The sequence below is a fragment of the Phoenix dactylifera genome, unplaced genomic scaffold (assembly GCF_009389715.1).
Source record: "Phoenix dactylifera cultivar Barhee BC4 unplaced genomic scaffold, palm_55x_up_171113_PBpolish2nd_filt_p 000085F, whole genome shotgun sequence".
In the NCBI taxonomy this organism is placed as follows: Eukaryota; Viridiplantae; Streptophyta; class Magnoliopsida; order Arecales; family Arecaceae; genus Phoenix; species Phoenix dactylifera.
Genome location: NW_024067677.1, coordinates 879,945 through 907,053, shown reverse-complemented (window position 1 = coordinate 907,053; position 27,109 = coordinate 879,945). Strand labels below are relative to the sequence as shown.

At 43.0% G+C, this 27,109-nt stretch overlaps 1 protein-coding gene across 3 annotated transcripts in view; it reads left to right on the top strand.

Moving 5' to 3' along the window:
• The first annotated feature begins 1,436 nt into the window (after window positions 1-1,436).
• LOC103698743 (pre-mRNA-splicing factor ATP-dependent RNA helicase DEAH10) overlaps window positions 1,437-27,109 on the top strand; it is a 32,427-nt gene continuing 6,754 nt past the window's right edge. The window contains exons 1-11 of one of the 3 annotated variants that reach the window (XM_039116332.1): window positions 1,437-1,741; window positions 4,691-4,782; window positions 4,976-5,053; window positions 5,157-5,218; window positions 8,962-9,008; window positions 9,147-9,227; window positions 9,885-10,101; window positions 12,245-12,650; window positions 13,036-13,239; window positions 13,913-14,073; window positions 17,401-17,586. In XM_039116332.1, the coding sequence (XP_038972260.1) occupies window positions 4,756-4,782; window positions 4,976-5,053; window positions 5,157-5,218; window positions 8,962-9,008; window positions 9,147-9,227; window positions 9,885-10,101; window positions 12,245-12,650; window positions 13,036-13,239; window positions 13,913-14,073; window positions 17,401-17,586 (1,469 nt within the window). In that variant the 5' untranslated portion in view covers window positions 1,437-1,741; window positions 4,691-4,755. Of the gene's footprint in view, window positions 2,131-4,690; window positions 4,783-4,975; window positions 5,054-5,156; window positions 5,219-8,961; window positions 9,009-9,146; window positions 9,228-9,884; window positions 10,102-12,244; window positions 12,651-13,035; window positions 13,240-13,912; window positions 14,074-17,400; window positions 17,587-27,109 lie in introns of all 3 variants that reach the window. The other 2 variants (XM_039116330.1, XM_039116331.1) reach the window with 2 other exon arrangements.

The window sequence follows — 27,109 nt, the reverse complement described above, 5'->3', positions numbered from 1 at the left end:
TACACTAGGCATACCGACACTGGCATACCGGTACCGGTACCCACCGATACCGGTACGGTACGTCCGGTACCGACTGGTATCGACCGGTACTGTATACCATGATCAAAAGGGTCAAGAGGTCTCAACTGGAAGTCGAATTGGATTGAGCATGGTCAAGGATCCAACCCGACCCATTGCCACCCTTAGTCATGGTCATAGGCAACAAAAATTCCATCATCATGTCACCTTGAGCAATAATAACTTGTGAGTTTTTTTGTTTTAGATATATTTTTTTTAATTATTTAAAGAATTAGCAGAGAGATCTATTATAGAATTAGAGAGTTGAAAATCAAATACAGATGGCCCTTTGTTTTGAATGGAAGAGAGGAAGGAAATGAGAGTTACAGAAGAAAGTTTCGTTTTATCTCCCAAATATATGAGATTAGTTTTTTCTTTTTGAAAAATAGAGTTGATAGGTATATGGTGGAGATTGGAATATGGGATTTCCATTTCTGTATTTGGGCAAGAATGTTTTTTTTTTTGTTTTGTTATGATAAAACTGCTTTGAAGTTTAAGAGTGAGAACTCTTTACAAGAAGAAAGAGCAAGGGGAGGGACCAGAGAATGGAAACCAGAGCTTTTACCTTAATTTTTTTTTAAAAATTATCCTAACTAAGAATTCTACTATGTTCAATTGCTCATGAAGATATTGCATGGCTTTTCAAAAAGAGATAGGATCATGGAGTGTTCGATGAAGATGGAATTTTCTTTTCTGTTGAGTTAAAAAAGTGGAAGTAGGGCTTTTTTTTTTTTTCTGATATATATTGAGAACACCCTCAATTAATTAATTTCAAGAAGATCGCTTAATTATTAATTGACAACTCATCAAGCCACATTAGCTGTCCCATATTTCTGTTATTTAAAGATATAAATAATAGTTTCTAATATTTATTAATTTATTATTTTAATAAAATATATGTGCATGAAATGGGTTGTATTTATATATTGAATATATAAAGTTAGCTCCAAAAGACCCCATAATTCACTAGGTGGACAACTAATCATCTCATGTGTAAAACAATAATAATAATAATCTATACAATACATTAAAGGAAAGCCGATGGTGTCCCAAAACGATAAATGCCAGAAAGGGGTTTGCTTAGGTGTCGGCATCAAAGGATTCTGTGTGTGGTCATCCATCTATTTGATTCGGAGTTTAGAAAGAGTCCGATGTTGTGATGTTCCACTGTAGGAGAGAGTCCTCGTTCCCTCACACACAAAAAAAAAAAAAAAAGAAAAAAAGGAAAAAAAGGAGAGACTTTTCCGTGAAAAAAGAATTTAGACAAATAGCAGAAAAATTAAAAGGAATTAAAATGCGCCAGGCTCCGAACCTCACGAGTTAAAAAAGGGGTAAATAAGTATAAAACCAGTCTGCCGACTTCTGGGCTGGTTTGGTTTCTTGTGGACCAAGGCCTGAAATATGGAATATAGCAAATAGGCTATGAACACAAGCCGAGGGAAAGAGGTCTCGCCGCCATTGCTTTTTGCCGCCATGGCTCCATAACTTGAAGAGGAGAAGAATGAGAGGAACCCTCGCCCACTCGACGAGGGCAATATCGCCCTTCTCAAATCCTACACACGCCTGCCCCACCCCCTCCAGTCTCCCCTCGAATCGTCATCTTCAGATCCAAATCAGTCGGCCTGGAACCCTAGATTTTTTTTCTTTTTGTCCTTTTTAATTTTCCTAGTATTGTTCTATAGAGGTAGAAATCGAGCATTTCTTTGGAAATCCTGTAAAAATTGAAACTTTATCTGTTGCGTATAATTTTTCCAGTATTTCCTTTTCAATTCTTGCTTATAATGCCTCTGGCTGCTCAAATCTTTACTGATTTTGGTCGAAGTTCGGTTCGATGTGCTATCCTATTTTTTGAATCTTTTGTTCCCCTTTGTTGCACGGATTTTGTTGTTGGGATATGGGTTGAATATATTTCATGGATCTGCAATATCATCAATTGAAAATTGAATTGTTGTGTTGTTCTTTGATGACAGGGTCTAGGACCTTATTCAGCTAGTATCAGGAAAGTAGAGAAGGAAATTAAGGAGATGACGAAGAAAGTCAATGATCTTTGTGGTAGATGGTGGTGATATATATGTTAGAGCATGCTTTCTTATATTATTTTTTAGCTTTAGTTCCATAATTTTGGAGATCATACACATTAGAGTACGTTGAAGGAAATATAGAAATTGTGCAACAACCCTAGTCCCTAATCTTTGATTGGCAATACTTAGAATAGTAATTATCAGACCAAGGTTTTCAATGTCTAGATTGTTTGTTTTGTTTTGGAAGCCATGCAAATCTTCTAGGATGGATGCTTTATTTGTATTATTTTTTAAAACTATAAACATGCACCTCTTTTGCCTTTAAATATGATAATTCCTTTTGGTTGAACAAGACACAACATGTCGAAGTCCAGAGTTATTTATTTAAGCTGCTAATGTTTCTACTGATTGTATCAGACTGTAAATCCCTAGCAATGCTCTCATAGTTTTCTAAATTGCCGCTAACCTGATTATTGAACTAGTTTTAGAAAATATTCTTCTTGTTTATCAATACTTTGATGGCTATCATTCTTGAATATAGGATCAGAAAGTGATTGGGTTGTAATTATTTGACCAAATTTGAAGAAAATAAAGGTATAAAGAGATACAAATCAAGTCCATAAACAGTAAAGGTGTCAATTCTCAAGTTGCAGAGCCAAATATATAACTACAAGAAAAACATGAAGATCCAGCATGCCTAAGGGAATTGTCCCTGTTATCAAAGCTATAGCCGCCAACTATTTTGCAAGAACTTTGCTGGATAAATCTCATATTCTCACTTTCTAAATACGGACGAGATCCAAATTCTTTTAGCAAAACTATTTTGTATATGATAACTCATATAATACCCATCACTTACAAAATGTGATAGTAAGGCTAGTTGAAAGTTTCACCAGGCTCTTTCTTCTTTCCTGCCAAGGATTTTGTATATGATAACTCATTATTACAAATTCTTTATGTAATAATGGGTTCCTAGATTTTCTTACCTTTAATAGGCCCAAGTATTGGTCATTCCATTGTCCTTTCTGAAAATTTCCCCATTGGGCTGTTTCTGTTCCCAAGTTTCTTTCAGCGAATCTTCCTCTTTTCCTTCTTGACAGTTTTTTTGGTACAACTAAGCATTTAAAATGATTTAAACCTCTGTTGCCTCTCTAAAACAAGATCCAGAAACATGTAGAAAAAGGGGATGCATAACTGCATGCATACTTGATCATGTACAAGAGTGATGAGCATGTAAAGAAACAACACAGTTCAAAAAAAGGGAAGAAGAAACTAATAAACATAAGGAGGGTGTAGCAGTACAATCAGAAGATATATGGTGGAAGCCCTTCATAAATATTAAAATTGAGGTAATTTAATCTATATTGCCAATGTTTTCCATCCTCGTGTACCTATATATGAAGGCATTGCAAAAACCCTTAAAAACCTAACCTCATGTATCAACCATTGCTTCTAAAACCAAGGTTCAAAGCTGGGTCCCAATTTTCGTTTTAGCCAAACATTTGGCAATCTTGTTATTTTGGCTCTTGTTCCGATTATTTTGATTGAAACTGATGGAAGATGGAGAACTGTAAAATAGAATTAATAAAGATAATAAATAAATAGCAGATAAATTAAGTCAAGAAAATAAAATGGTAATCATTTTAAGGAATTCTTCTGCATGATGTAATATTAAAACCATGCGAGAGTGTAATATATCATACTACTACTTGTTGGTACTTTAATATATGAAATGCCTATGAAGTTTAAGTGATAGGATAGCAAACTCATGTAAAAAGGTTTTACTTTTTTTTAAATATCTTCCAATGTACCATTGCTATGCTTATAAATCTTCTCAAACCTCATAAAGTCTAAGTTTAATGTAAAGAAAATGCTGTCCGGCATTTGCAAAAATATAGAAATATAAGACAATTAGCATAGATAATTTTGTAGACTTAATATGGCTTTGTATGTTAGTTTTAGCATAAAATCCAAAACCATTTCTGGTACTGGACTAATTCCAACCAAACTGAAGCATTCCATATTTGTTTTTGGAGTTTTGATCAAAACCTTAAACCATGTTGTCAACTATCCTATTCTCCGGAGTTCTAACTTAATCAAACAAAAAAATGACTAGATCATATTGTTTTTAAGAAGCAACTTTGGCAATTGAACCTTCCATATTGGAAACATATCCCCATTTTCTTGGAGAAATTCCTAGGTTAAAGTTATCATTTGAAATGAAAAGTATGACCGCAAAGGTAATTGTCACCTAGGCTGAAATTAAGAGCCAAGACTTAAAGTGGGTTTTGTCATCATAGACATATTGTGTAGAACATGGATCATTAGATGTAAAACTTGATAGAATTTGAATAAGGTAAGTGGAGTGAAATGCAGTTGTTATTGCTAAATGCTGCTTGTTCTAGGCTTTTTAGTGAAAATTAAATTTAAAATTAAATGGCTGGATTTTTGCATGGCCGGTGTTTAAAGAAGCAACTATTTTTTTCTATTTGTAAGTGTGTGAAAGGGATGAATTCATTTAAATGGGCTTTTCAGAATCGTGCACCATCATATATGAGAAAATATCCCTATTTTTAGGTCTCTAATGCCTGTTTTCTTCAATCAAATGTCAGGAATCAAAGAGTCTGACACTGGTTTAGCCGCACCAAGCCAGTGGGATTTAGTTTCTGATAAGCAAATGATGCAAGAAGAGCAACATCTAGAGGTATATCTTTTTAATCTTTTATTAAACAGATATCTGAAGATATGTGTTTGTGCATCACATACACACACACACACACATGCACGCATAGCGAGAGAGATGCTGGCATGCACACACTGATACATGTGAATTTTTAACTTGATGTTTGCTCTTTCAGATTATTCAAATTCTAAGTTAGATTTTCATCTCTTGAAAGGCCGCTAGGTGTACGGAGATTGTAAATCCAAACACAAAAGATGCTAAATATGTGATAAATGTAAAGCAAATTGCCAAGGTATATTCTCTGATTTTAATTGAAATTCTTGATTGCATAGGTCTGATTTATTCTATAGAACCTCAATTGAGAAGACTGAAGTTGATTTCTTCGCTGTGTACAGTTTGTGGTTGGCTTGGGTGACAAAGTCTCTCCAACTGATATTGAGGAAGGCATGCGTGTAGGGTAAGGCTATAGATTTGTTCACTTGATAGCTCCTTAGCACTTACTGGAGAATTGTTTACCCAATTTATTTATAGCTAGTTTTAGTTGAGGAACATTATTAATCCTTTATATCTGTCTGTAATATATTATTATTTGACTATTTTTAGTTGGATTCTCCACAAGAAATTTTAAAAAAAAATCACTTGCCCATCGAAACAGATAATCTCATTTCCTCTCACTTACAGAGGCCGTAATGAGCCCCACATGTGTGGAAGAGGACGCAATCTTTGGCATTACAGGAGGTAGGCGCTCTCTAGTCTAGGAAATATTGTCCTTCTTTTCCAGAGCTTGGTGCTGAATCTTGGTCCCCATATATGGAATTTTCTTTGGAGTTGCACATGGTGATTTTGATGTCTTAAAGGGGAAGCAAGTTATTTAAGAGGAAGATTCTAGCAATGATTTACTTAATTAAATCCACATAAAAGATTGGATGATAAACAGGAGGTGATTGTAGTAGAAGTCAATTATGTAGATTTGCAGACATATTTTGATAATGCGACAAGGCAGGAATAAATCGCAAACAGAAACAAAAAGAAAGAAAAGTATTCTACTATGATACAGTTGTGCTGTTCAAAAGAAGTGCCAAGACAATACATAGAACCACAATAAGATTTAAAAAAGAGGATATTTCAGCATACAAAGTGGAAAATTGGAAAGAAGCTAAAGACTTAAACTATTAAAATTATGTAACTTATGTTTTTTCCATTCTTTTGTTTTTTCTGTTTTGTGTTTAGGGTGTTCAAATTTTGAAGCTACTTAGGCTTTTTTCTTAATAAGGGACATGCTATGGAGATTTGTTTAAAGGATAATTTGATACATCAGCTTTTTCAAAAGTTGAGTTGGAGGCTTTTGGTTTCAACACTGCGAGGGAAGTTTTTCCTGCCATAATTCATGTGCAATTAGCAGTTGGTATTTTATGGCACCATTTTTTAGATTGGAGTAAAGTTTAGAAGGTTGAAATTGATGCATCACGTGGTAATGGTGCCTGATGGTGGTTATAATGTTACCTACTTCTGTGATGTCCTTACACTCGTTAGTGATGGAGACCATATATTTTAAATATTAGACTAAGTTAATTTGCAGATAAAAATCTTGTTTATGATCATGTAATATCTAGAGATAACTTTGTGATACTTTTTGGGTCTTGCTAGTTTGTTTAGGTCTAACTCCTATATGATCGCAACTATGTTGTTGTCTAGCCTTCACAGCTTGCACATTGCAGGACTTAAATTGGGGGGATTAACTTGTCCTTCTTTAATTTTTGGATTTAAATATCATAAACAACTTGATATGAGTGCGATCAGAACTCTGCATTCGGGCACGTACTTGGGGGAAGTAATACCAGGATGGATGGCCGACTCCCTAAGAAGTCCTTGTATTGCACTGATTTCAAAAATTTTCCCAAAAATTAGGATGCACAGATTGTAGGTGCTTGATATTTATATATTTGTGGAAGTTTGATTATCACTAGTATTGCTCCAACTAACCTGAAGGAACCTTCTTAGGATGGACATTGCTGCCTCGAACTCGCATCTTCTAACATTATAGATGCTCATGCTGTTGAATAAAGTTGAGACTATACTATTTAAATTTTTCTTATTTTTGTTCAACATTGGATGCATCTATTTTTTATGAATATCTCAAGATAGATAAAAAATCTAGCGAATATATGCATATATCAATTGGAAAGAGAGTAATTTAGCTGAGCCATTAATTATTCATCTTTATTTATTTAGATAAAGAGAGTAAAATATACTATATATAATGGTCTCACGAGATGACTCATCCCCCAAGCAACACCACCATGTGCTTCGGTTGGATTCTGAGTGCGGCTGCATTGAATGCTTTTCTTTTTGTTTCTTAGAGACTTTCTTCTCTGATTTTTCAAAGAAACATGATGTTAATGTGAACTGCGGCTTGCCCCAATGGTTAGCAACCTGAGGTCTGGATTTTTTTTTGGGAGAAACTGGGGACATATGGAGAGCGGAAGTAGAACAATATCCATCTCAACTACTAAGTTTCACTCTAGGAAACCAATGCATACTGAGAGACTAGATGCTCAGAAAAATCCATGGTAACCATTTTCCATTTTTCCCTGAACTTTCTAGCGTAGACTTAAGAAAGGGTAGGAGATCAAAGAGATGGCCAAAAGGATGATTTAGTCAAAAACAAAAAATCCAAATCCCTCTCCTTTGTGTGTGTTGGGGGGGGATGTACTTGTGGGTGCCGTGAATTTGAATGGATGGTGGCAGAGAATTTGAATGGATGGTTAGAGATTAAGATTCTGGAGAGTTCTAATAATCATAGGGTTTAAAATGATATCAAGTATCATGATAAGATAGGCTCCAAGATGTTAACATGGATTGTTGTAAAGGATGGTTTAGATTAGTTCTAAGAAAACACACCTTAATCCAATGGTTGAATTCAAATTTAAAAGGAGGACCTGGCTGGATTTATGAATTCTATAATTGGAACAAAATTTGGTTGCACTTGGAGGCTCAGATAAACTTATCAATTGGTCAATTTTAGGGTGTAAAATTTCCATTGAGCTGAAATTTTAGGATAGTGAAGAAGATTTACAAAGGAACGGATTTACTAGGTTTGGAGCTAGTTTGACTCTTTTGACCAAAAAATAGAATAACATGAGTGGGCCTACCTCCCTTATCTGAAAAAGCCTAAAATAATTGTATAATAAAAAAATTACTATTTAATTGTTCACATTATTGTTCACCACAAACAAAGTTAATACTTTTAGTTGATATAAAAATTTGAATTTAAATAAATTTGTTCTGCTCATGCGAATATCAAATAATAGGCACCATTCTTTTAGGTGATATAAAAGTTTGAATTCATATAAATATCATTTCTCTATTCATGCATACCTCATATAATAAGCATCATTCTTGCCATAAAATAGTTATTATAGCAAAATAACAATTGGATAACATCTATTACTTAAATTTCTCGTATTCATCACATGTCCAGATTATCTCCCGTCGATAGTCTAAGTCTAGCAAAATAAAATTATAGAATTTATTAGATTAATAATTACAGAGTCGGATTCTAATTTAAAAAAACACCCGATATCAATCCATATCTAAACAAATTAGGTCAAGATATCATGAGGTCGGGTACGGATCTTCGAACAAACACCAGCCTAAAAACCTAATCATTCCAAGATTCAAACTCAGTGGTTTCTAGTAAGACCCACCCCACGGTGATTTGCTCGATTGCTTCCCCTTCGCGCTCGCCGGGCGGCCTCCTCTGCTTCCCCTCCGGCCAATATCCCCACTGCCGGTGAGCATCGCTTTTCCACGCGCCACCGCCGGCAAGTGCCCCTCTTCCCTTCCCCTATCACCTTATCGCCTCGCCGGATTCGAAACTCGAATTCGAGGAGGAAGCGATTTAGGTTTGGTCTCCTCGTCGTCTTTTTGCTAACTTGCCCAAGAGGAGATGCCATCATTTCCTAACGATGTCTCCTCTCAGAGCTAGAAGAGCGGCAGAAAGCTCGCTAGGGAGACCACAAAGACTAGCAAGCTCTAGCGAGGATGAAATTTCTTTTATATTGTATAAGTCTTGAATCTGTTGAAGAATTCCTTCTACCTCGTCTTTGTTTATTTATAGTATAAATGAAAAAAAAAAGAAAAATTTCATTTCTTGTGCTATGAGCTGTTGTTAATGGACACATTCGGTTTCCACTTCAGGAGACAACGGATTTTAGAGCAGAGAAAATCATTGCCTATTGCATCAGGTATCTTCTTTGTCTTGAAATTAACACAAGAGGAAAAAGGGAGCTTTTTTTTTTGTTGGGGGATTCATTCACTTGGATTTTGCTTCTTTTAGCTAATTGACTTGCTAATAATTTTGTTCTAATTGTTGGTTGTTTCAGTTGAGAGGAGGATCGTGGATGAAGTGAAGAAGAATGACACCGTAATAATTGTTGGGGAAACTGGAAGCGGAAAGACCACCCGTGAGTTTTGTTTCGTCTTATCCTTCTCATATGCTATAGTACATATTTTTGTCTTTTTACGGTTCACATGCTAATTTTCTTTTATCATATGTGGATTTTTCACTTTGCAAAGACTAAAGACTAACAATTTCTTTGCAAAACATATTATCTACAACATGGTGAGTACATCTAGTGTCCTATGAGAATGAAAATTGTAAGCATCTTGAGAGAAGTGAGCTGTTCTATGCTAATGTTATAACCCCACACATTTTGCATCACTATATGATCACACCTATTAGTTAGGTTGTACTTTCCAATTTGCATCGTGAACCATCTCTGACTAACATGGTATTGAACATGAAATTGTGGAGGAAAACTTCAATAAATTAGGCACAATATCCATGACCGGGACATGCTAAATCTTTTTTTTTTTCTTTCTGAAATACACACTTTCATAATAAACTTTTAAACCTCCCCATCCCCCCCTTCCCTCCCCTAAACTCATTTTAATTTAGCAACTTCTGGTATTCTCTTCCATTGTATTCTGCATGATGGATGAAAAAATTGCTGTATGAGAACTCTTGACATGTTTTCTCATTTATTGCCAAATTCTTTTATTATTATTATTATTATTAACAAGCTTGTAGAAGTTCATGCTTGCTTCCATAATTATTGCAGAATTGCCACAGTTTTTATATAATGCTGGATTTTGCAAAGATGGAAAAGTTATTGGCATCACTCAACCACGGCGGGTTGCAGCTGTCACTGTTGCTAAACGTGTGGCGGAAGAATGTAATGTTGAATTAGGACACAAGGTTGGGTATTCAATTAGATTTGAAGATGTCACATCCAGCTCTACAAGGATTAAGTACATGACAGATGGATTGCTATTAAGGTAATCATGCTTGTGAACCTTTTAATATAGATGTGCGCATGACTTTTAGACTTGATAGTTCGCTATAAATTAGTTCTTGCTACTGTTTTTATTCAACTGTCATATAAGCACGTTCCTCGTCTCAGTAAAAGTAATGAGTATTAAAGTACACTTTCTATTGAAAAAGAAAACTTTATCCAAGTAATGACCTTAGCTAGTGTGGCTTCTAATTCTGGGTAGATGGTGGGAAGTTTCTTTGATGAGGAATGTAATGAAATTGTTTTAATCCCATTTTAGGAAGATACGTTTTGCAACCTGGGTTTATGATGTCGGTCCAATCACTTCAGTTGCCACAGAAAACCTGCATTCCGGATGAAACAAGATATAATAAATGAATAAAGATGGAAAAAGAATTGTTCCTTCCTAATAATACTTTGTTTTCTTGGTGGATAAAAAACTAGTTAGGATTAGTCATCTGATCCTCCCCTGGATTTGAGCTTTTCTTTCATGGGCAGATTGGTTTTTCACGTGTCAACGTACAACTATACTTAGAAAGTGCAGAAATTGGGGTATTGTTTTGTTGATATTAAGTACCTTCAGTTGAGCAATGTTGGGATGTCTAGCTCTTTTTTCTTTTAATTTTTTGAGGCATGATCCTTTCTCTTTTATAGATAATTCATATTCACAGATAAACTATGCATATTTGACAACTTACTCTCAGAAAGTTCGAGATAGGTTTAGCTTAATTGTAATGATTATAGCAGGAATCTTCTACCTAGAACAAATTTCATTCTTCATAATTTTCTCAGAATTTCAAACCTGCAGCCACTTCCTAAGCAATTTCTTTCTCCAAGTGTTTTTAGCATACCCAGCACCCACACTCATTTATGCTCCTGACCTTGCTCCCAATTCTGGCGACTAAGTCCAGCAATAACATTTCAACATACAATGATCTAATAAATTCATTTTCTGGGGAAACTTGCTTTGCAAATACCCCATCCTATCCTATTGGAAAGACTTTTAAGATAATTGAAGGACAAGGAAATGTATTCTATGGGATTTAACAAAATCTGTATGTTGGTGATGGCAAGCCTCATTGCAATCATTTCAATTTGACAATGTTAAAGATATTATTTCTTTAAAAGGGAAAGAGACGCCATTATTTTGATTTTGAATTTTTTTGTCGAATTCAATTTTTTCAGCAGTTCAGAATGGAAAGATATTAGATAAATTATCGTGAGAAGATACTGGTGAAATGTGAATTCGTGAAATATTTGAACATCAAACCTGAACTTGTCTAATCTAGCTCTAAATTTTATCAGTTGTTATGGTGCCGCCATAATCAGCAAACACATAATATTTGTTGTCTAATCTAACAGTAAGTCTCCATTTCATGTTAGTGAGTGAATATATGTAACAATTCTAATGATAGTTTTTACAATCAGCTGTCTAGTGATGTGCCCAATAGACTACCAGATGGTGCATCACAAGCTGTTCCAGAAGGTAGTCATCATATTTACAAACTTAACTACCTAACAACTGCCTCTGCAAGGTACCAAAACAGATGTTCAAAAGCCCTTCTGTGCTGAACTGGCACACAGCTCACTGCTAGGTGCTCATATTTTTAGCTTTCTGCTTAACCTGAAACAAGATAACTGTGGCTCCATCAAGCATGATCTAATTTGTTTCACTTTGGATGCAGTAAGTACATCAACTTATTTAACGATTTAGCCATCTTTCTTTTGTGGGTGTTAAACTGGCCCATTTCACTAATTGATCTGCTAGATTATTCCTATGAGTTAATTAATTTGTCTTCTATAAAGAATATTTGGATCTGGTTTGACATATTTTGAGTCATTTTTTTATATGGTGATTTGGACAAGTTCCAGGTTTTTCATGTTAATATTTTGAACTTTTTCTTACTTTTTTTTTTTGCCAAAACAGCTGGCAAATTTGACTTATTTGACTTGGTTGCTCATGACATGTTTTCCATTTTTATCTAAGGATTATATTTCATTTCCTGTGTGCATCAATTTTTTACATTTTTCTTGGATGCGTACATCAATTTATTAACATCAATTTATTAACATGATAGTTCCCCTTTTTCTAATTTATATATATATAAATGATTCTGTCAGCTAATATTTGGGTCATTTATCAACAGGGAAGCACTGCTGGATCCATATCTATCTAGATATAGTGTCATCATTGTCGACGAAGCTCATGAAAGAACAGTCCATACTGATGTGTTATTGGGGTTGTTAAAAAATGTGCAGTTTGTAAGATCACGTTCTACTATCAAGCAGCATAATTTTGACAACAAATCTGAGGTGTCTAATAAAGAAGATAAGTCTCAATGCTTCAGTACTTTAAGAGCATGTCAGGGTGCAAAATTCACCTCCCTAAAGTTGATAATAATGTCTGCTAGTTTGGACGCAAGGGGTTTTTCTGAGTACTTTGGCGGTGCAAAAGCTGTACACATTCAAGGAAGGCAGTACCCTGTGGATATACTGTATACATATCAACCTGAGCCAGATTATATAGATGCCACCCTAATTACTATTTTTCAGGTAATTAATTTACATTTAGCCATATCATCATGTTTCTTTCTCGAATTAGACCATCATTGGCGTCCTACATATAATCAATATCTAGGACTTTGAAATGTTACAAGGAATATGAAATTGGTTGAGGTGTCTCCAATATTGGTTGGGTTTTGTAGGTTTTCGGATGTTGGTTTATTTATAGCTTTATCAGTGATTAAATTCTTTTTTAGATCTTGCCTCCCAAGAGGACAATAAAAAAAAACCACGGAAAAGGTTCTCTAATTGGGAGATGGCATGTTTTAATACTTCATGCTATACTTTGATTATATGTAAAAACTGAGCCGCTTCATTCACTCAGTTTGGCTTTGCATCCTTATTGAGTCCAGGATAATATCTTTTTTATTTGCAGATCCATCTAGAGGAGGGTCCTGGAGATATTCTTGCGTTTTTGACTGGGCAAGAGGAGATTGAAGCAGTAGAGAGGCTTGTTCATGAGCGCATTCACCAGCTACCTAAAGGCAGTCAAAAACTCATAACTGTACTTATGTACTCATCTCTTCCTTCAGATCTGCAAATGAATGCCTTCAAGCCAGCCCCTTATGGTTGTCGCAAGGTAAACCTGATATTTTTCATCCTTATTGATCCAAAAAAATGTATGGTGTTCATCAATCTGTTTACTTATTTATCACTCTGTAAAATGATGACAAATTGATTATTGACTACTCAAAATTATAAAATTTTATTGTTAACCTTACAGCATTATCTTTTTCCCACACTTGTTCTTGCTTGGCTCCTAACAACTCGATGCATTTAATCTAACTTATTGCAAAAACCATGCATGGTAGCTTCTGTGAATCAACTCTCTGGTGCAAGAGGCAGGATTGAATGATTCATTGTCAGTTTATTGTAGTATAGTGACCGTGTATATAAGTAGTAGGTTTAGTGTCTTGTTTTCATACTGTGAATCATTCCTCATCATTAAACATGCCACAAGTCTATTGGTTGTGCATTGATGCAGCAGTTAATAATGTTATATGTTACTTCTGCATCCAGTGAGAATGCATTACATGCCTTATGTGATTTTGGAAGAGGCAAAGAATTGTAAATTTAGCCTGTTTCAGTAACTTGAGTCAAAATTAATTTACTATATCTTGTTTGAAGTTGTGATTTTTCCAGATGGACCTTTAACTTGATCACTTTCTAACTTAAAATGGTATCTACATATATTGAATTATCATGCACCTATCCTGGTGCTGATAGGTCTTTTTTCTCAATGGATTATGTAGGTCATACTAGCAACAAATATTGCGGAGACTTCTGTTACAATACCCGGCATCAAGTATGTTATAGACCCAGGACTGGTGAAAGCTCGTTCATACAACCCAGTAACAGGGATGGAGTCATTGATCATCATTCCAACCTCAAAAGCACAGGCTCTTCAAAGGAGGTAAGAATATTGGTATGCTTACTGATCTGTATTGGTTGTCAGAATTTTTATTAGATAACTTTGACTAATCTTTATGCCTTTGGTTCCAGACTGTTATGCCTACTGTTTGTTTCATTCGATAAGTTATTTCTTGGAAGTCATTTATTTATTAAATGAGCATGATGACACATGTTTTTGTAATAATTATGGTGACTGTTACCTCATAAATGTCGATATCCATGTCTTTTAGCTGATAACTCTATATAGGATAAATTTGATCAAGATCACAACCTGTGACTTGACAAATGCTCTGAACTAGGATAAACATAGAGAATAGTTGCTATATTCTTAAAGACAAAAAGAACATATTAATTAGGGAAAAAATATAGTGACACCCTTCAACTTTGGGTGAGAAACACTTCGACACCAAAAGTTTAAAATTTTTTAATTAACCCCTAAAAGTTATTTTTTTGTGTCAATGTGGTCTTGCCATCCATCTCCATTAAGAAGTGTCATGTATTAGTTATCACACACGGTCATCATGTGATAATTTTAAAATACGCTATTTTCGAAAAATCCTCCTCCCCTTCCTCTCTTCCTCCACCCCTTTCCATTCACTCCTCTCTCTGTGGAATGCCATGATTGTTGCTGCGATCATCCGGTGCCCACCATGCTAGTGATGCACGTGGCTGCCACCGCCCTCTCCATGGACAGCTTGTGCCACCAGTGGTCCCTTGGCTCAGACTGCTTCCTTGGCCTTTTCACCCATCCCCTGTAGCCAATAGGATCGTGCCCAGAAGCCCAACATGCTCCCCCATGAATCCCTCCCCGCTCCTCTCTAGAGGGTCCAGAAGCCCCAACACTGCCCCCTTTCCTTCAAGCTCAAATTCGTCTATTGCATGATTGCATGGATCTGAGGGGGTTATCATCGATCGTCGAGAATAGAAGAAGAGGGATGAGAGAGAGAGATGAGAATTAAAAGGGAAGAGGACGGGGAGGAATGTGGAGAGAATAATCAAGGAGGGTGAAGAATGAGGACAAGATTTACATGGCAACCGGATGGAAGAGCTGCCCAATTCGATTAAGAAAATGAAACTTCTAAGGTGGAAATGGACAGGAGGAACATGTAGAGGAGAATCAGGGAGGGCGAAGGTCGAGGATGAGGATGAGATTTACATGGCAACCAGATGAACAAGCTACCCAATTCGATTAAAAAAATGAAACTTCTAAGGTATCTCGACATTTCATCAACCTGGATTGAAACACTGCCTGAGTCAATGAGCAACCTTCATAACTTGCTGTGTTTATACCTAAGTGTTTTTATCTTCAGATGCTTTGCGAATTCCTAGGCAGGCTTCATAACTTGCAGGTTCTATACCTAATAGCTTGTAAGTTTCAGACATTGCCCTTATCCATCATGGATGAGCAAGGCAATAGCAGATTTAGCGGCATTGCAGAGCTAGGACACCTAAACCTAACATCGGAATCTGGTGTCCCATGAAGGAAAAGAATCTAGTAACAGATGCCCACAAAGCAAAGTTAAAGGAGAAGAAAAACCTATGGTCTCTAACCTTGTCATGGAAGAGTTATCATTTAGAGGTGGTGGAAGCTTACTGGAGGGTCTTGTAACCCCTCAGAATTTGGAGGTCTTGGACATAGATGGTTACATGGGCACCAAGATTTCTAACTGGATGACGAACAAGATAGAATCATGGCTCCCATATCTGGTCCACTTAATATTAAGCAATATTCATGTATGTGATTATCTTCCACCAGCCAGACGGCTAGTAGCTGTTCAGTCTCTTGAGCTAAGATACATGAGCAGAGTCATGTACATGGATACCGAATGTAATGTTAGTTGCAACAGATTGACAACAGACCCTTCACTGAAGGAACTCCGTTTTGAGAATATTCCCGATTTAGAGGAGTAGCCAACTATAGTTATGGTGGATAATGGTGGGGAAAGACATGAAGTAATCATGCTAACTTCTCTTAATACTTTGACAGATCTGGATGTCCCAAGCTGAAACTAAAGCGATGTATGCCGATATCCATTGTGGACATGTGGGTGTGCGATAGCAGTGAGATGTTGTCATTGAGATGGCAAATGTGCCCATCATCCTTGGTGTCATAATCTTTGCTTCTTAGGAGACTGTGGTAAGTACTATGGCGTATCATCTGATGGAAGGAGCTGCAATACCATACCAAACTTGAGGACTTGTTAATTGAATCTTGTGATGAGCTGATTAATGTACCAGAGAGCATGCAAACACCTAACTTCACTTTGATCATTGAAGAGAGTAGCCTGCACCAATTTGGCCAACCTGCTAGAATGGCTGGGAGACCTTACATCATTGGAAACATTAGTGATCTCATGCTGCCCAAGCTGACGAGATTGCCTCAGGGCCTGGAACGCCTCATTTCCCTTAAAGAGCTAATGGTCAGCTATTGCAGCTCCACGAAAAATAATCGAGGTCAAGGCATGGGAGGAGAGGGTCAGGCTGGCAGAATTCTCGGTGATGGGAATAAGTTGAATAAATTCTGGCATTATAGTGGATTAACAATAAGAGGATTTTCATCTTTTGAACTAGTCCATTAACGATGTTAGGGGCCAGATGAACGGTTGGATCACATTGACACAAAAAATAAAAACTCTTGGGGGTTAATTGAAAGTTTTTAAACTTTTGGGATCAAAATGTTTCTCGCTCGAAGTTAAAGGAGTGTTGCTGTATTTTGGCCTATTTTGTTGTTCAAGTACTTGAATCTTTTTTTTTCTCCCTTCCATAACTATCAAATATCTCTATCTTAATTTGAATCTTGACTCTGCTAGTTGATGAATCATTATGAATCCCACTTGGCTTACGACTTGATATCACAGATTACTTAGTGGCCTGTGATTGTACCATTTTTCTAACAAATTTCCATTGATTTAAAACTTGATGTTGGTACGTATCAACATTGCATCCATAGTAGTTTTCTTTTCTTCGTGAAGATATGACCAGTCTTATGTATTTGGACATTTTATAAAGAAAACTGTAAAGAAAGAACATGCAGTTTTTTTTATAGTACCTTTTGGTGCTGAAAACAACAAAAAGCTATATTTTTCTTTATTAATCTGATTTCTTTAGTACATCTTTTTTTTATTTATGATACATACCATATGATTTGAATGACAAGTATAGCAACTTGAATAATTCTTTGCCTTTGATGAAAGTTAGTATCTCATTGAATCGCATGTTTGTATGCCTATGTTGTACATCGTTTCTAACTGCAGTTCAATATAGTTTTGGTGTAAATTATAATTTTACCTGATTTGTTATAACAAGACTTTATCCATGTCAAACGCAGTGGTCGCGCTGGACGAGAGGGCCCAGGGAAATGCTTCCGATTGTACCCAGAAAGTGAATTTGGTAAACTTATGGATTCGACTGTTCCAGAGATAAAGAGGTGCAACCTCTCAAATGTTGTGCTACAACTGAAAGCCCTAGGTGTTGATGATATTATAGGGTTTGATTTCATGGAAAAGCCTTCAAGGTAAAATCTGATATTCTTCTTTGATATTACATGTTTCTTAAGGCATGGTTTTGAAATATAGAAAATATAACTAGATTCTAGTAAGCTTGCCTAGTAATCTCTATGCAAACAGGACATGTGCCTCACCCGGTGAGAGCACATTTAGTTTGCTAATAATAATTGACGAACAATTCCAGACTTTAAAAGGATTTTGGCCTTTCTTCCGAATGTGGAGATACGGTATTTGTTCCATGGACTTTGAGTGTTGGTCCACATGGCATGGCATAGCTTTACATGCATGGTTCACAGCGAGCCAGTGCCTCACTGGCATGCAGCACTAGCACAGTACGGGCTGCCTGCTGGGGCTTGCCATGCTGTTTGTACTCGTGCATGCCAAGCATTGGCATCGAACAGTATGCACCAGACCAATGCCAGTCCAGCATGCCGCCTGCATATGATACTTAAATCCTTGGTCCGTTCAGAAAAAAGCTTATCTTTGTATCTTTCATTACATTTGTTTCTTTATTGGTATGGAACTCAAATCCGAACAATTACCAATAGTCTATTCAACCATTGCTTGCAACTAAATTGATGGACTTATAAAAGTCAAGTAATTTTTGAGGACACATGGTAGTGGAATTAGTTTCAAAGTTTTTACTTATTTAGACTGTTTTTTGAGTCTCAATTGGATATCAGAATTTTGGTTTGTTTCTGTTGCTGGAAATTGGACCCGGGGGCGACCGTCGGCCGGAAGGGGGAGGCTCCGCCGCCTGAGTGGGGAGTGGCAGTTTGCCGGCGGGCGGCGTCTTCCTGGAGACCTGCAAGAAGCCGGTGGTCGGGCTCTCCGGCACCGGCCCTCCGATGCCTAAGTCAGCACAGGGGGAATATGTGGAGAAAAATGGAATGAGCGAGGGAGAGCCAGAGTTCGAGAGAGAGAGAGAGAGCGGGGGGCCCCTCCTTCAGTGGAGAAGTGCTTCTCTTATAGGAGGGAGCCAGTCCACCTGTGATGTGATAGAGTTTGCCGTACGATCAGTCTTTTAATGCTCGATCATGTAAGTCAATGTCATCATCGCAGGAGGTTAGGCCGGAGCCTATGTCAATCATGGAGTCATGCCGTCATTTATGGGCGCGTGAGTTTGCCGTGAAAGGCTGGACGTCCGTAGGCGATGGAAGCCATACGCCTTAATTGTTGAGTAAGCTGAGGGCCTGTGAATGCTATGCGTTTTAATTGTTGAGTAACCTGGAAGTCTGCACGACTTGTATACATCGGTTGTTGGAGAAGTCAACACGTAATCTCCCAACTAAGTTGTGGGAGGATGTGGCCTTAGGATATGGTTCGGGCATCCTTGGGTTGGCCAAGTGTTGCTGGGTCGGGCCCCGCCCAGGGGTCCGCTCGGCCGGCTCCTGGTCGGAGGAATGCGCTCGGCCGGCTCCTGGTCGGAGGAATGCGCTCGGCCGGCTCCTGGTCGCCTAGCCATAGCGGTTTTTCCCTTAACACTACCCCCGACTTCCGAGCTCGAGCTGCTCGGGAGTTCGAGCGCGGGAAGTAGAAATATGTTTAAGAAAATTTTGAATTATCGCGTGCTTCAAGGCGCTTTAAATAGGCGACGACTTCTCTTCCCGGAAACGTTTTATCAAGGTACCCTTCCGCCTTTCAAGGCGTTCTCGCGTTGTGGACTCATAATGAGACCGCACGACCTGATGAGACGTTTCTGCGTTCGAGACGTCGGTTCGGATTGAGTGCGGCTCTTTAATTTTCAGGCGGACGCGCGTCATGATCTGAACGGGGAGCAGCGCTCTGCTCCGCAAATCTGGTTCGTCGGAAGGGGCTATATATACACACTCGTTTCTCTTTCTTCCTGCTTTCTTCCTGTTTTCCTCCCAGTCCGAAATAATCGTTCTCCGGCGAACTTACGACAGGTCCTTTGTTTGCTCAGTCTTTCCTCCTCTTCTTTTCCTTCTTAATGGGGTCCGGTCCAAATGATTTTGGGTCCACCATGACTGAGGTCGAGGTCGGGATAGTCGAGGAATGGTTTTTTCCCCGGCGGGGGTTCCGCTTGGAACCCGCCGGACCGGAGGATCGAGTATCGAACCCTCCGGAAGGCCGGATCGGAGTGTATCGTGAGGCACTCTGGGCCGGCCTACGGTTCCCTCTCCACGGATTCTTGAACCAGCTGCTCGCGGAGTACCAGTTGGTCCCGGGGCAGCTCGCTCCGAATGCGTGGAGGACGATCGTCGGATTCCTATCGCTGTGCTTGGCGCATGGGATCCTGACATCGGTCAATGTCTTCCGGCGGCTTTTCGTGTTAAAGTCGAACCCGGGAGACGGGGAGTGGCTCTACGTCGCCCTCCGGGCGGGTCGGCCGCTCTTCCACGGTGCTCCCTCGTCCATTCACGACTGGAAGAAAAAGTTTTTTATTCTGGCCTCTGAGCGGACGTGGGGGTTCGACCCCAGGTGGAGGCCGTGCCGACTCAGGGCCGCTAATAAAATCCCCAGGCTCTCCACGCGCGAGCAAGAAGCCCTCGACTTCATTCGCGGTCTCGGGGACGGAATTCTCCTAAACGGCCTCATAAGCGAGGACGCTTTGATGAACGTGGGCCTGAGCTCGGCGCGTCCTCATGGTAAGGGCAAGAGTAGAAAGCCTTTATTTTTTTGTCTTTTGATACTTCGGATCCCTCAGAGTTTTTTCTCTTTTTTTTTTGCAGACGTCGCGAAGATGGTTACCAAAAGCGGTCATGTACGCTCGGTACAGGAAGAGGGCGGCCGAGCTTGGAGGGGAGCCGCTCGAGCCCAAAAAGAAGGTGAAGGTCGCTCCCCAAGTCGCCCCTCCCGAGGTCGCCAAGGGGGGATGTTCGAGCTCCGAGCCCGGAGGCTCGGGTGAGGCGACCCTGGCGCTCCCGTGTCCGGCGCCCATCCCCCGGGCTCCTGATCGGGTTCCTGTTCGATCCGAGGGCCCGGGGTCCGAGTCGAAGAGCAGCCAAAGGGCTGCGAGACCAGAGGTGGCGGGTGCGAGCCTTCCCGACCCGGCGGGAGACCAAGGGCGGCGATCTTACGTCGTCGAGTGGACACTGTTCGAGGACGACTCAGCCCTCGAAAACATCGAAACGGCGCGTCAACTTTTCCGCGCCGTACTCCTTCCGGCCGACAGAGCGAGGATTCAGGCCATGAGCCAGAATCAGTTCTTAGACTCGGCCCGCTTCTCCGCTGTTCGGGTAAGTCTAGTATTTTCTTCGCACAACTTTTCCTTCTCTTTTCTCTCTCTTTTTTTTTTAACTTTTATTTTGTTTGCAGCACCTCCACGAGACCGAGACCTTGATCGCTCTCGTCGCAGACTACCGAGATCGGGCCCGTCGGAACTCGCAGGCACGGGAGGCGGCCGAGAAGAGGGCGGAGGAGGCCGAGAAGAAAGCGGCAGAGCTCGAGCTCCATAAAAAGGAGCTCTTGCTTAGGGTGGGCGCTGCGGAAGACGAGGCCAAGCTCCTGACGATGGTGCTGGACGAGGAGAAGGCTACCCACTCTCTGGCCAGGTCAGAGTTGCGGGGGGCCGAGGCTCGTCTGGCCGAGGCGCGGTCCTTGCTCACCACGCGTGAGCAGACAATAAAGGAAGTGGAGCTCAAGATCAAGGAGCTTCAGGCTCAGCTCGGAGCCCAGGGGGAAGAGGCCCAGAGGCGGGCGGTTCAGGTCTTCCGGGAGTCGGAGGAGTTCCGGGAGCTGCTCGAGGAGGAAGCCGTGAATGGCCTCGTTCAGGGGTTCACGGACTTCCGCAACCAACTACGCCGGCTCTGTCCCGACTTTGATCTCGACCAGCTTCAGCCCGGAGCCGGGGTCGAGGGCCTCGAGGGGGAGTCGGCCGAGACGGCCTCGGAGGTCCCTGGGGGAGAGGCAACGTCTTCAGTCCCCGAGACTGCGCCCGAAGGCGATGAGGTCGGCGAGCCCGAAGCTACCGCCGAGAGGGTCGAGGCCGAGGGCGCTGAGATCGAGCCCGGGGAGATTCCGGCCGAAGACGCCGCGCTCTAACTAATAATAATTTTTTTTTTTTTTGTAACTCCGCACGGCCGACCCCCAATTTTGTACTTTAGCCTTTGGGCTTTTTCCAATGAATGCGCTTTTTCCCAACCCCCCTCTTTTTTTTTGACTTCTCAAATGTTCGTTCAAACCACCAAGGCATTTTAGGTCGGACTCGGACTTGCCGAGCTCCTGAGCTTAGATATTCCACGATCGTAGGGCTCGGAGCCTTAGGGAGCGTCTTGCTCTGACCACCGAGCCTCGAGCTCGGGACCGAACTTTACCGAGCGGCCGCGAAACCGAGCTAAGGTTTAAGTAGACGCGTTTGACTTTTGGCTGAGGACCCCGCTACCAATCGAGGTGTTCAAGGATATGAGAATGAACGGAGCATGCATATCGAACAAGGCGAACGCTATTGGGGCGTACCTTTTCGGGGCTATATGCCCCGTGCTGCGAATTGGTCCATGGAGAACGGCTTCGAGCTTAGTCCAAGGCACGGGGTCGTCACTTTCGAGCTTGCACACGGAGCAGCCACTCTAGCGCCAGGTTCAGGATGCCTGGATCACTTGAGCCGGCGAGGATAGGCCGAGCATAATGGCTGTGGGGGATCGTGCCGAGCACGATGGCCGATGGAGATCGTGCCGAGCACGATAGGTAATGGAGATCGAGCCGAGCTCGATGGTCGGTGGAGATCGTGCCGAGCTCGGTGGTCGATGGAGATCGAGCCGAGCTCGATGCCTGATGGAGATCGAGCCGAGCTCGATGCCTGATGGAGATCGAGCCGAGCTCGATGCCTGATGGAGATCGAGCCGAGCTCGATGGTCGATGGAGATCGTGCCGAGCACGATAGGTAATGGAGATCGAGCCGAGCTCGATGCCTGATGGAGATCGAGCCGAGCTCGATAGGTAATGGAGATCGAGCCGAGCTCGATGCCTGATGGAGATCGAGCCGAGCTCGATAGTCGATGGAGATCGAGCCGAGCTCGATAGGTAATGGAGATCGAGCCGAGCTCGATGCCTGATGGAGATCGAGCCGAGCTCGATGGTCGATGGAGATCGTGCCGAGCACGATAGGTAATGGAGATCGAGCCGAGCTCGATGCCTGATGGAGATCGAGCCGAGCTCGATGGTCGATGGAGATCGTGCCGAGCTCGATAGGTAATGGAGATCGAGCCGAGCTCGATGCCTGATGGAGATCGAGCCGAGCTCGATAGTCGATGGAGATCGAGCCGAGCTCGATAGGTAATGGAGATCGAGCCAAGCACGATGCCTGATGGAGATCGAGCCGAGCTCGATAGTCGATGGAGATCGAGCCGAGCTCGATGCCTGATGGAGATCGAGCCGAGCTCGATAGTCGATGGAGATCGAGCCGAGCTCGATAGGTAATGGAGATCGAGCCGAGCTCGATGCCTGATGGAGATCGAGCCGAGCTCGATAGTCGATGGAGATCGTGCCGAGCACGATAGGTAATGGAGATCGAGCCGAGCTCGATGCCTGATGGAGATCGAGCCGAGCTCGATGCCTGATGGAGATCGAGCCGAGCTCGATAGGTAATGGAGATCGAGTCGAGCTCGATGCCTGATGGAGATCGAGCCGAGCTCGATAGTCGATGGAGATCGTGCCGAGCACGATAGGTAATGGAGATCGAGCCGAGCTCGATGCCTGATGGAGATCGAGCCGAGCTCGATAGTCGATGGAGATCGTGCCGAGCACGATAGGTAATGGAGATCGAGCCGAGCTCGATGCCTGATGGAGATCGAGCCGAGCTCGATAGGTAATGGAGATCGAGCCGAGCTCGATGCCTGATGGAGATCGAGCCGAGCTCGATAGTCGATGGAGATCGAGCCGAGCTCGATAGGTAATGGAGATCGAGCCGAGCTCGATGCCTGATGGAGATCGAGCCGAGCTCGATAGTCGATGGAGATCGTGCCGAGCTCGATAGGTAATGGAGATCGAGCCGAGCTCGATGCCTGATGGAGATCGAGCCGAGCTCGATGCCTGATGGAGATCGAGCCGAGCTCGATAGGTAATGGAGATCGAGCCGAGCTCGATGCCTGATGGAGATCGAGCCGAGCTCGATGCCTGATGGAGATCGAGCCGAGCTCGATAGTCGATGGAGATCGTGCCGAGCACGATAGGTAATGGAGATCGAGCCGAGCTCGATGCCTGATGGAGATCGAGTCGAGCTCGATAGTCGATGGAGATCGTGCCGAGCACGATAGGTAATGGAGATCGAGCCGAGCTCGATGCCTGATGGAGATCGAGCCGAGCTCGATGCCTGATGGAGATCGTGCAAAATGGAGATATCAGCGTTCCGAGTTTTTGTGGCGGTCCGGCCTCGCTCGGTTCTATTTGCATCCGAGCAGGGTCGTATACACGAACTGGGCCGGGCCATCTGGGAGCATGCAGACACCAGGAGAAATTTATCACAGTTAGATAATTGTAAATAAGTCTCAACTTTACAATCGATGTGGGGGGATCCTTCGGGACATCATTGGTAATACACCCGAAGATTTTCGGAGCTTTTACTCCGAGGGATGTAGTTCCATCAAGAGATTTTAGCTTGTAAGCTCCGGGTCGCTGGACACGTGCGATCCGGTAGGGTCCTTCCCAGTTCGGGGCCAGCTTCCCCTGCTCGGTCGGTTGGGAGGCCTCCGCCCTTCTGAGGACGAGGTCCCCCTCTTTAAAGGATTTGATCTTGACTCTGGCGTTATAGTACTGCGCCGTCCTTTGCTGGTATTTTGCCATGCGAACTCGGGCGGCCTCTTACTTCTTCGACCAAGTCGAGATTATTCCTGAGTTGCAAGGAGCTGGAGCTGGCATCAAAATGCTCTACCCTCGAAGAAGGGAGCCCGACCTCCAGGGGGATGACGGCTTCCGTCCCGTACGTCAGATTGAAGGGAGTTTCGCCGGTGGGCACCCGGAACGTGGTCCGGTAAGCCCAGAGGACGTTGTACAGGTCTTCGACCCATTGTCCTTTGGACCGGTCGAGCCTGGCCTTGAGCCCCTGCAAGATTGTTCGATTTGTTACCTCGGTTTCTCCATTTGTCTGCGGATGCGCGACCGAGGTGAAACGGTGGTCGATGCCGAGTTCGGAGCAGAACTCCCTGAAGCGGGCGTTGTCGAATTGGCGGCCATTATCTGATATGAGGATGCGGGGGAGCCCGAACCTGCAAATGATCGACTTCCAGACGAAGTCCCGCATCTTCTGCTCGGTGATTCGGGCAAGCGGCTCAGCCTCCACCCACTTCGTGAAATAGTCAATGGCGACAACGATAAATTTTCTTTGTCCAGTCGCCAAAGGGAGTGGTCCCAGGATGTCAATCCCCCACTGGGCGAATGGCCAGGGGGAACTGATTGAGGTCAGTAGGGCCGAGGGTCGTCGTTGGATGCTGGCGTTCCTCTGGCACCGGTCGCACTTCTGGACGAAGTCCAGGGTGTCCTTCTGGAGTGTAGGCCAGTAATATCCTTGGCGCAGAATCTTGTGCGCTAGTGCTCGTCCCCCCAGATGGCTTCCACAAATCCCTTCGTGGACTTCGCGCATTGCATAATCCGCCTCGGACGGGCGGAGGCACCTGAGGAGGGGGGAGGTGAAGGACCTTCGATAGAGATTACCTTCGTACCATATGTACCGGGTGGCCAAGCGCTTGACTCGGCGAGCTTCTCGTTCGTCGCTGGGGAGGACGTCATCCCGCAAGTAGCTGATGAGCTCGTCCGTCCAGCTTGGTTCAGCTTCGATGCAAAGGGTCGACTCAGGCTCCTCTGTGCTGGGTCTTTGGAGATACTCCAAGGCCGCTGCCTTCGGGAGTTCGCTCATGCGGGAAGACGCCAGCTTTGAGAGTTGATCTGCTCTGGAGTTTTCCGTTCTAGCGATGTGTTGGATGTGGAAGGAGTTCAGAGCCGAGGTGAGGTCCCGCACCTTCCGGAAGTATTCTCGCATAGTGGGCTCTCTGGCCTCAAAATCACCCAAGATTTGGTTCACGACCAACTGGGAGTCGCTGAAGGCCCTTAGGTCTTTCACACCCAGCTCCCTGGCCAACTTGAGCCCGGCGACAAGTGCTTCGTACTCTGCTACATTGTTGGAGGTGGGAAATTCGAAGCGCAAGGCCTGCTCGGCGATCACTCCATCTGGACTGGTGAGGACGAGGCCTGCTCCGCTACCCCTCGAGTTCGATGAGCCATCGACATGTAAAGTCCAGATCGGGCTCGGGGTCTGCTCGTCTGGAGCTGGCCTGGCTTCGGGCTCGTCTGGCACTGTGCACTCGACTATGAAGTCGGCGAGCGTTTGCGCCTTAATCGCTGGCCTGGGTCGGTACTCGATGTCGAACTCCCCAAGCTCGATGGCCCACTTTGTGGTCCGACCGGCGCGATCTGATCGCAGCAGGATCTGCTTCACCGGTTGGTCGGTTAGTACGGCTATAGTGTGGGCTTGAAAGTACGGCCGGAGCCTTCGAGCTGAGACGACCAGGGCGTAAGCGGTCTTTTCCAGCTTGGAATATCGGGTCTCAGCACCCCTCAAGACCCGGCTTGTATAATAAACCGGCTTCTGGAGCTTGCTCTCCTCCCGGACCAGGACCGAGCTTACTGCTACAGGAGAAACAGCTAGGTACAAGTAGAGGAGCTCGCCCTGGTGAGGCTTTGTGAGCAAGGGAGGAGAGGCGAGGAGATGTTTGAGCTCCTCAAAGGCTTGCTGACATTGGGCCGACCATAGGAAGTCTTTGGGCTTCTTGAGGGTCGCAAAGAACGGGAGGCAGCGCTCGGCCGATCGGGAGACGAATCTTCCGAGGGCTGCGACCCGGCCCGTAAGCCGCTGCACTTCCTTCACCGTCCTCGGTGGCGTCATCTCCTGAAGCGCTCGAATCTTCTCGGAATTGGCCTCGATTCCCCGCTGAGAGATCACGAAGCCAAGGAACTTGCCCGAGGTGACTCCGAACGCGCATTTGGCCGGGTTGAGCTTCATTTGGTACCTCCGAAGTATGGAGAATATTTCGCTGAGGTCGGTCACATGGTCTTGCGCCACTTTGCTTTTTACTAGCATATCATCCACATAAACCTCCATGTTTCGGCCTATCTGATCTTTGAAGATCCGACTGACCAGCCTTTGATAAGTCGCTCCAGCATTTTTTAAGCCGAAGGGCATCACCTTGTAACAGTAAGTGCCCCCATCAGTGATGAAGGCAGTCTTCTCCTCATCCTCTGGTGCCATCCGGATTTGATTGTACCCGGAAAAGGCGTCCATAAATGTCAGCAGCTCGTGCCCCGAGGTGGAGTCCACGAGCCGGTCGATGCTAGGGAGCGGGAAGCTGTCCTTTGGGCAGGCCTTGTTCAGGTCGGTGTAGTCCACGCACATGCGCCATTTCCCGCTAGCCTTTTTGACAAGGACCACGTTGGCGAGTCACTCCGGATAGGATATTTCCTGAATGAAGCCAGCCTTGAGGAGCTTATCAACTTCCTCAGCTACCGCCCGCTGCCGCTCTGGGGCGGTGTTACGCTTCTTCTGTCGCACAGGCTTACAAGGCTTCACCTGGAGTCGGTGGA